General features: G+C 42.5%; 1 protein-coding gene across 1 annotated transcript in view; it reads right to left on the reverse strand.

Moving 5' to 3' along the window:
* The window catches only part of UBA6 (ubiquitin like modifier activating enzyme 6), a 30,726-nt gene extending 21,308 nt beyond the window's left edge, over nt 1-9,418 (reverse strand). Inside the window, exons 1-9 of the mRNA XM_074589302.1 lie at nt 9,247-9,418; nt 8,813-8,940; nt 6,489-6,551; nt 5,877-5,971; nt 5,008-5,036; nt 4,160-4,254; nt 2,765-2,876; nt 1,586-1,666; nt 861-983 (exon numbers count right to left, since the gene is read on the reverse strand). Of these exons, the coding sequence (XP_074445403.1) occupies nt 861-983; nt 1,586-1,666; nt 2,765-2,876; nt 4,160-4,254; nt 5,008-5,036; nt 5,877-5,971; nt 6,489-6,529 (576 nt within the window). The 5' untranslated portion in view covers nt 6,530-6,551; nt 8,813-8,940; nt 9,247-9,418. The remainder of the gene's footprint in view (nt 1-860; nt 984-1,585; nt 1,667-2,764; nt 2,877-4,159; nt 4,255-5,007; nt 5,037-5,876; nt 5,972-6,488; nt 6,552-8,812; nt 8,941-9,246) is intronic.
* Between the last annotated feature and the right edge of the window lie 1,126 nt (nt 9,419-10,544).

The raw sequence follows: 10,544 nt of genomic DNA on the forward strand, positions 1-10,544 counted from the left end.
TACAGACACACAGATATATATTCATTCCTTGACTTGGCAGGCAATCAGCACAAGCCATGAAACATAACTGTGTACTCTTTATGTAATTAATAAGAACAATCAATCACCCATTACCTTTTAAAGATATCAAAGAACAGGCTACCCAAATCATCATATTGTGAGCTTTAATTCATATCAAACCTAACTTGCTATACAACCCCTTCCAGTTGGGTTATTATTACATCTAAACTGGAGATATGACAGAAGACGCTGTGAGGCTATAGTCTGGATCTGGACTTCCAGAGTTGAAAGAAGGAGATAAAGTTGTTTCCATTTATAAAACAACAATGCAAGATCAAATGGATATCTGGACATTCTGCACTGGAAGTATTAGCAATAATATCCTCTTCTTGTCACCTCTGCTTTAGTAGGTTAAAACAAACACTGAAATTTCTTTTCAAAGCAGGCTCTCACTCCCCTTGATCATGCCAGTAGTCCTCCTCTATATGTGCTGCAGTTTCTCATAAAAAGGGGCTATTTTCATGCCTATTTCAAGGCTTCCCGAAAAGGCTTAACCTATTGCCACACCAAGGCTATGTCCTATTCTCTGTGTATCTCCTGGTTTGTTTCTCTCTCACTCTCAAAAAAGACGACTCAATATTGTGCTGTTACATTGTACGCAGTGACCAGGAGGCATCAGTATGCTCTACAATGTTAGCACCTTATCACTGACACAAGAATGAACTTTGTTTGCCTCTGCTATAGAGCCAATTTTCAACTGCTTAGCAGGCTGCTGAAGTGAAACACTCTGCCTGGTCACATGGCCAATAACGAATCATTATAAAAAAAATTAAAGCAGCACAATGACTTCTATTCCTTACTTGTGTTATATTTGAAATGAAGATCTCCTTTGGCTCCTCTCCCGTTGTATCCAGCACTTCAAATTCATCACCGAAGTCACAAAACAATCGTGAACACATTCCATATACATCTGCACTGATAAACTACAACAGAATGTAAAAATCATGAGTATCCCTAAAACAGCACAAGCCAAAGGAATGACCTCTCACATTCAACCTTGTCCAAGGCTAGCAGGTTTAACTTCTACAGCAGAAACTTTTCACGTGCACCCAGGCCACTGACTACATAGCACAGCATTCATGACAGACTTTGAACCTGCATAAGCACTTCAGAAACCCGAACACAAAACACAGGAATCACACCAATATGCAGTGAAATAGTGAAATACTGCCATTTCTACTACTGTTACATTCGGTCTCAGCACGCTCTTTCAGGACAATTATGAGTTAACAGGGAAAACTATTTCTTTAACAGAACTTCTTGTGGTTTGTTTTTGGTTTTGTGTTGTTTTTTCTTTTTTTTTAAAAACAAAGCTACGGTTATCTGGACTGATATCCAAATAACAGCAGACGTACGTACAGAGTAGCAGCATCGTACTCCCAAAATCTCATACTGATCCATCAACATGCTCTCTGCATAGAACTATATACTTCATAACCAGCTTTCTCCATTTCTGGGTGGAACATGCCGGAGGTCCAGAATGCTCATTGTACAGATTATTCATGTGCTTAATTTTTTACATTACCTTAATAGGTGGCTGCTGAGCGTGACAGAAGTCATTAATCTTCTTCTGCAGCAACAGACTTACTTCAGTCAATATGACACACTGCGAACAAGAACAGAAATAAATCTAAGACACTGGAAGCAATCAACATCTTCAGGCTATGGAAAAAGTAGTACTAACAGTAAGTTACTCAGGTGTCCTGATTCCTCTCCCCCACACATAAACAGAGAAAGCAGTCTTGAGTCAGTTTTCTCATTACACATCAGAACAGACAAGTTACTGTTCCACAAGTTCTGGAAAGAAGATGAGCAAGAACAGGAACAGCAAATTCCCGCTTTTTTTTTTTTTTTTTTACTGCAGCTGCGAAACTCAAAACCTAATTAGAATACTTACAAAACGGTTATGGATAATCTCAGAGAAAATGTAGATCTTGAATTTTAAGACTAAAGTTAGCAAAACAAACACAAGTGATGCTCATCAGAGCATACCAAGAAGTCTGCACAAGCTTCAAGTACTGGTGCTCATCAAATTGCAGACATACAGTTTCTGCAAGCATTCTTTTAAAGTTTAGGATAGTATTGGGTTACAAGGCACATGCACTGCATCCCATTCAGTTATACATAGCTTATTATAGCTGGGACATTCAGAAACTTGGTGAGCTTGGGTATAACTGATAACCACACAGTAAAAGTTCCCAACTCAGCCTGAGCCATGCACACAGGGAGGAGACAGCTGACTGAACAACTGAAAACATCCTCACTCCACCACAGAGGAGCTTACGTTTCATTAGATACATACATAAGTGATCTTTCTAATTATATAGCCTGAATTTCTACTGCCTGGAATACAGCAGACAAAATACATACAGAACGTCTGTGCTACATAGCTACAAAAAAAAGTCACAGTTTCACCTCTGAACAGCAAAAAAAACCTGTACGGCTATATCACTTATTGTCATAGTGAATTCCATAATAAGTGTCATAAGAAAATGGTAGGAATACAAAACCACCCCTGTAAAAAAAAAAAAACAAACAAGCATGACCATTTCATTAGTTCAAATACAAGACCTACTTCTTTCTTTACATCATCTCAAAATGTACTTCAAAGTTTTTTTTAATTTTATTTACTTATATAAAAAAAAAATCCAAGTTGTTTGCTCTGAGCAAAATACCACATAAAACTGCTTTAAGAGTGACATACCTGGTACTGCTTTAGAAAAGACAGATCTGTGGTTTCATCTAGTGGCACAGTTGATGCTGCTACATGGACATATGGATTGAGTTCTGCAATACGATGAAGTGTGGCCTCAGCCCTGAAAGAACAGCAACTTTTAAGTTTCAAACAGCAAGTCTTTTTTTATGCATCTACAAAATGGTATTTTCAATACAAAATTTCATACCACACATTCCCTACAGGTGTCTCCAGGCAAAAAAAAAAAACAACCCAGGCAATAACCACCAACTCATTTATTCACACTTAAATTCCTAGCAGATCTGAGGAAAACAGCTCTGTCCAATATACAACAGGACTCACTGATGCTCTGGTGTCATGCTGTTTTCTAGTCTCGCATAGGTGTCTGAGAAAGCCCAAGGAAGAAACGCACCCTGGCCCCCACTATTAACTTTACAAGCTCCCAACTGCAAGAAGTGAAATGTTTGACTCAGACAGAAAGCCAGTATCAACCTAGACTTCCCCCAATATCTACTTGGGCACTGCACTGCCCTGGTTTGAGGTAAAATTGAACCAAGCTTCTGTTCAGTAATTTTACTTCTTAGCTAGGCCTCTTCTAATTCTCTGAAATTAACAGCATGTTGTGTTGAAAATGGTTTGTTTTCAGAGGGATAAGAGCGATGTTTACAGTTTGTGCCAAGGAATGGTATACAGAGAGGCTCTTGCTTACATTTATTGCTGTAACAACCAAGGTCAGCTAATTTTGTTATTTGCCCCATTGGAGGGTCAGAAGCAGAAAAGCGTAGAGGGGTCCCGACAGAGGAGTGGACAGGACAGGTGACCAAAAATTGACCAACAGGGGTATTCCATCCCATTTGCCCCATGCCCAGTATAAATGCTGAGGGATCAAAGAGGCAACTCTCTCCCTTCAATGGCCAACATCTGAGGAGGACCCTGTCTGTTCATCTGCCTTTGATCCCGATCCGCGGCTTCCTGACTTGATCTGTGGAATCCAGTTCCCATCCATCACTGTGTCCAGTCTGGGACTTCCCCAGTGCCTGATGGTGATGTTATCCTGGGAGCTTAATACGGTTTTGTATATACACTGTATCTATTTCATTATTTTCCTTTTTATTTTATTATTAATGTTTCATTAAAGTAGTTTAGTTTCTTCTAAACTTGTAAATCTCTATCTCTCCTCCTCCTCTCTGTGTACGAGAGGTTGGGGGGAGCATCTGTTGTCAGCCACTGGCCAATTTGGCCAAAACCACGACACACTCAAAGCCAGTAACTGCAGAGAAAGGGTTTAACGAGTGTTTGATACGTATTAGCACCACCAGGACGATGAACTGTTATTTTTGCCACTGATGAAACTGTTACTCCCGGTCAAATTCAGTCCTCCCTAACTTCAAAGACTTCACGAACCTGTTCCTTTGACTGGTAATATCATCTTCATGGATGAAGAAGTTGATCCCCAAATCCCATTTTGTGCACTGCCTGGTGTCGTGAACCGTAAGAGCCTAAGAAAGTTCAGCAAAAAGCATTTACTGGCAGAAGTGTACATGGTCATAGCACCCCAAAGGATAGATCAAGCCCCACATGAAATGCTGGAGGACAAGCACTGCAGAAGATTTAGTTGTACCATGTATAAGAACAAGCTCCTCCAACCTCCAATATGTACTTCATTAAGCATCTTCCTCCAAGCTTGCACTGATGAGAGCCTTTAAATACCGACGATTATTTTTGCCACACTGTGATTAATGGCCAATTGCAATCTGTAAATTAATGGACTCTCAAAACTAAAAACAAGTTTGGTTTTCTTTGAGTGGAAGAATGAGTTTTAAAAGGCTGCTCTGATAAAATTAATCCCAGCAGCACAAAAACAGCTGCACCCAACCATTCTAATGTCTACACAAAAGGCTTCTGATGGATGACAGAATAGGATAACATATTTTGAATAGTTTGGCTTTTGAGTTTATACCACTCCTTTTAGGAGAGACCACTCTTGTACAAAAGGATTCAATGTCTGATCAGCAGCTGGCTAAAATATTACATGAGGTATTTCAGAGTGCAGTAGACATTACCACGAGACTCAGACCATACCGCTAGAACAAGCAGATTATTAAAAGTTTTCACCCCCAGGTCCTCAAATGTTTTGCAATCCTTCTACTGAAAGACAGTTTCAGAAACTTAAGATTAGCTAGCTAGTAGTGTTGTCCCTCTTTCTCCCCTTCTCGCCCAAGAATACCCAACAACAGAACTCTCTTACTTACCTTTACCCCAGCCAGAATTATATTTTTGGCTGAAAGAAAAAAAAAGAAACAAACAGAAAGAGAGGGACTATTACAGATTTCTTCCAAATCTGTAATTGAATAGTTACGTGGGTGGACAATAACAGTATGTCATTGCTAAGAACTTCACAGCTTAAGGGTTTGTTCTCTTTTACATTTGGCTCAAGCATTCTACGGCACCATTGAAAGCAGAACAACATGAGCAAGGTTAAAAAGGCTCTCTATATTTGTCATTTGTCAGCTGTCCATCCCACAAGCGTGACTATGGAGACACTAATGACAATAAACTGCAAAACTCCAAGACTCTATTCTGGCATCTGGTGCAGAGTACCATTAAAGCCAACTGAAAGCGCAATACACCAGGTAAGAACGAGTCAGGGCAAGTCTTGCTCATAAAGAGTAAGGGAACCTGTTAAGGGAGTCTCTTCACCAAGGCATTTATGCCTTTTTCACCACATTGCATCTGTTTTCCTATCTCCCACCCCCCTCATTTCCTACATGGGGATAGTTCAGGCTATAGCTGTTCCTGTATTATATTCACTGATACTGATGCCTAAAAGAATAACTCAGATTACCCACCCTCAACCTTCACCCAAGAAACAAGATTTTGGGTAAAGCAATCTGGCCCATGAAAGCACATTTTAAAGTAAAATTTGCAATGTTATTCTACTAAAAAGCTTACTAGAGAAAAGTTCCTGCACCTGCTCTGTAACTCACATGCATCAGGCACATATAGATTCACTCGCATACTTTGGACATGCTTACTACATCTAAAATCAGCTTTACAAGTATTCTGAGACAGTATGTTAGCATACACTTATGTCTGCTTAAATAAATGTTAGCTAACTTACCAATCTCCACACCAAGGCCACCTATACCACTCAGGAATACGTGGGACTGAGCCATCTTCTGCATTGCCGTGTCTCCAAGAACATACCTCTGGCGACTACAGCAAAGATAAATTCAGATCAAAACAAAATACCAATAAAGTCAAGAGTGTATGAACGCAAGTCAAGAATTCCCAGTCATTTACGAAAAAATTCGAATATTATCAGTTATTCTATCATCCAATCAGTTTTTAATCCGCAATACCAAGTTCTGCAGGTAAGTCTGCGTCACTAGTGACGAGTTCACAGTTCTGTTTAACAGCCCTCCATTCAACAAGCAACTGAGGACATAAAATTCATGAACTGTACAGTGCTTCAGTAAATAAATGTGTATCAAATGTAATATTTGCACTCACAATCCAAATAGTGAAATGCACTTAGTACAGACCTTTCCAGTGCCAGGATTTAGAGAACAGAAATAACTTTTAATTTTAAATCACTGTAAAACCTATTCAGTAGAGTAGGTTTTCTGAATTAACTATTGAAGACACAAGCCTTGTCTTTCACATAACTGCGTGTAAATGTTAAGTGTTGCTGAAAAGTCAAGAGCAATGCTTAAAAATCAGATATTCTTACCTATACAAAGCATCATCAATTTCCATAGAGTCTGCCGCCATGATGCAATGTGATTTGTTTACACTAGAAGGGTTACAAAAAGAAATAATCTGATTACATTGGATGCAATTTCACAGTTGGCCACCCCACTCAATTCTTCAATAGAGGAACTGAAAAACACAAGAAAATGATGTTACATAGGAATCACTTTGAACATTAAGAAGCTGATAGAACACCACAGCATTTAAGTAATTAAAATGTGCAGGAGCCAGAAGACAAGAACCCCCATACTTCAATAAATTATTTCAAAATAGACAGCCATATTCCTTTCCCCACTGAGGAGACACAAGACTTCCTTCTTGTATTTGCTACAGTTAGATTTACTAAAAGTACAATTCCATTTTATATTAACAGCTCCAAGCTATTTAACTTGGATCTTCCTGATTGGTGCTTATTTAAAAAAAAAAAAAAAAAAAGAAAGATCAAAGATCCCTGAATGACTAGCAATAATTATTTATGCTGCGTTATTTCTATGTTAATTGAAAACTCTTAGGAAACAAGTTCCTATTTTAGCTAGCTGAATAAATCAATACCCAAAGATCTGAATTAATACATCATTTAACTAAGACATCAAGTTAAACAGTTCGATAGGATTTTAAAAAAACAACCATAATCTGTGCTACTAAGGCCTTCAGCCATTAGCAAAGACTTTTTTCATTGTTAAGTTACCTTAGTGATAACTAAGCACTAGGATTTGGAACAAACTACCACTGGGCTGCTTGTTTCTTGTTATGCAGACTGGGAATTGATGCTTCCTAGACCTGGCAGGTGACTGCCACCAAACACAGGACAAGTAAAATACCCCACGTATGACCCAGAACACCAGTTCCCATCCCTACTATGAAGGTACATATCTTATTTCAATTCCCTACAAGCTGCCTTGGAAACCAGATGTGACTGACAACTCCCTCTCCTATGAGATTGAAAGTAAAGGCCCAGACATACAAGTCTTTTCTCTGAGAGCGCAGATATACCCTAAAACAGTTTTCAAGGCAATCCTGCACAAAGGTTAACTCTTATTTACTGTTCAGATGGGGCAAACATTTTAACATTTCTGATATGTGGCACCTGCAGCCTGTCACAACTTGACGACTACAACATTCTGACCTTAGATTTGTCCTTTTGAGTTTTTAGGCTGAATTAGAAAGCGCTGAAGTAACATAGCAAGGGACAGAGTTATTGAAAGCAAGCCACAAATCTCACCAGTTAAGGTCTTCCACAGGGTGGATATTAACTCCTACACGTAAGCTAACACACAAGACAGTCAACAGGAGGCACCTCCACTGCAACATATACCACCAGTCACCTGTGCCCTTATATAACAAGGGATGCAGATAAGCAATGCTAATGTTATCAGATCACCCCAGGATCTAGATCTCAAGCCAGAGAGCAACACACCTCATCTGAGAGGCACAAGCTTCAGTCCCTGCATAGGTAAAAGCCTTCATTTCACCCACTGCCTGGGACACAAGACTGGATGTTCCCCTCAAAGTAAGCCACCACCATTTCATTACAGCCAAAAGTAATCATCCCCGAGCTGTTCTGCTCCTCCACGATCACCCTCCACAAAAAGCACAGGTACTCTGGGACTGCCCAGCATAAACAAATTGTGGTACTAAGGATAAACCTACCCCTGGAAAAAACACCCAACTTCCTCTGCTGTGGTTGCTGACATCCATCTCATTCAGTGGTGCCCTCCCGGTGTTTTGTAAACAACGAGGATGTGCGATCAACCCATAAGAGAACCTTCTCCACCTGTATCACACAGACCCATTTGACAGTGGTTCTTCCAATATATTTATCAATTCCCATTCTTCTCCTGCATTCTCCGTTACAGGGCTGAGCTGCTGCCAGCATACCCATTAGGTACGGCAAAACACCTCCTTCCAAAAGGGGACCTAGTGGTACTATTGTCAGGTGCCTCTAGTACAAAGTTTTGTTAACATATTCCTGCATCCAGGTTATACTTCTCATTTTAGTTCAGCTGGTACTGAATCAAAGAAAGGCATGTAATATTGGCGGGGGGAGGGGAGCCATTCTAACATTATGTCCTAGTTCTCACCAGATGCTCAACGTTTATGCACTCACCTGTTTCCTTTTAAAAGGCAACACTATCAGTTTTAATGCCAGGCTTCTATTTAATTGTGGAAGTAATGCCCTTCATTTTTTAAAGCCTCAGCTGCTTGTGGGGCATAACCCAGGGACAAACCGAGCAGCTACATGTTACCAAGGACTAAGACGGTACGAAGAGCAGCAGAGGGGGGGCATTTCACAGTGTTTCTTACCTTCAAATCAGCACTGTCTGAAGCAGTATTAATTACTTGCTGATCAGCAAGCTGGGATGGCGGGGAGGCCTGGATTCATCCCACCTACCCAGGGTTTCCAGAGGCGGATCCCAGTCGACGCAGGCTCCCTGTTCAGTCGGCGGAGAGAGAGAGAGAGGATGGTCAGCCCCACCGGCGACCATTAGCCCAGCCAGGCTATGGGGGAAAAACGACACCTCGTATCTACAGCGGGGAACCGCGACAGAAACCAACCCGACCCGGGTACCACAGAGCCAGACCGGCTGCAGCCCCCCACCTCGACCCACCGGCTGCCGGGGCGCCTCTGAGACGCTGGGAACGGCTAGCCGGCGGGCCGGCCTACCCCGGGCTCGCCTCCTCCCCCGCCACCCGCCCCAGGGTCCCCCCTCCTCGGCCCCGCCGCCGCCCGCCCTCACCACCGCGGCGGCCTGGCGCCGCGATCAAGGCCCGAACGCTGCCGGCGGCGACGGGGGAAGAGGCAGGAAGGGGGTGGGAAACGGCAACGCCGGTGCCGCGGCGCTTCCCCGCCTGCGCCGACATGAGGGGCCGGGCTAAGGCCGCCCGCCCCGGTCCGCCTCCTCCCGCCCTGAGGCAGGGGCGGGCCGGGTCGGGCAGCCTAAGCCCGGCGCGACATGGCGGCGGGTGGCGTGTGCGTGGTTAGTGCCCAACGGGAGACTCATAAGCCATTAAAAAACCCCACCGTGTTGTTAAAAATAAAACCCACAACCAAATCCCCGTTAGGCTCAAGCGTTGCCAGTTCAGACGACCAAGAGCGCTTCTGAGCCCTGCTGCTCAGGTAGCTGTCTCCACGTCCTGCAGGGGAGCAGCACCGGCAAGATGTCACCTACCTCAAAAACCGGCAAAATGTCATTAAAGGAGGCTAGGGAGCGAAGCTGCAAACCGCTAGAGAGCATCCAAGGCCGCAGAGGAGCACAGATTTGGGAAAAAGTGGTCAAAACCAATGTACAACATCACATACCAACACCGTGTATCAGCCTGCGGAAACATACTCCCCTGAAGTGGTAAAACCCAACGCACAGCTGCAGCAGCGGTCACTCTGCCTCCACCACCAACTTAACATCACCTCCTAGAAATATTTTCTCTCCTGTTTCCCAAGCTCTGATGAAGATCCCAGCGCTGCCCGCCTTCCCATCAGGCAGTTTAGTCTCCCTTCAACTTAAAACCCAGCCTTCCCTTTCGTTATCCTTCATCACTGGGGTAGGTGAGACGAGTTTAAATCTTTCTTGATACCATTAGCACATCTTGGGTAGCATGGGAGGGATTCATGCTGCTGCACAATGACTGAAAAATGTCATTGCATACAGTGTACACAGTCACCTTATATTTTAAAATATTTGTAATTTAAAAAAACCCAAAAAACTATCTGCATCCTACAGTACACAAGGAGAAAAAAAAACACCACAAGCTTTTTCTCTATCTTGATTGGGTTTTGGGGAACTTCTAGGGGTAAGACAACCCAGATTTTGTCCTCTGTGAGCATCCAATGCATTATTTTAGCATTTTTCTCTCTAACGAACAGAATTCTAGCAACCTTACACATCTTCCTCAAGATTTACACCCAAGTCCAACAATGCACGCAGCTTTTGCACGTAATTAGCAACGAAGACTAGGAGAAGCTGGGCAACCCTCGTCCCGTTCAAACACAGGCTGGGCTTTGGCAGGATCAGGGTGAAAGTACTTGGCTGCTACACAG

The sequence above is a fragment of the Larus michahellis genome, chromosome 5 (genome assembly GCF_964199755.1).
Source record: "Larus michahellis chromosome 5, bLarMic1.1, whole genome shotgun sequence".
Classification (NCBI taxonomy): Eukaryota; Metazoa; Chordata; class Aves; order Charadriiformes; family Laridae; genus Larus; species Larus michahellis.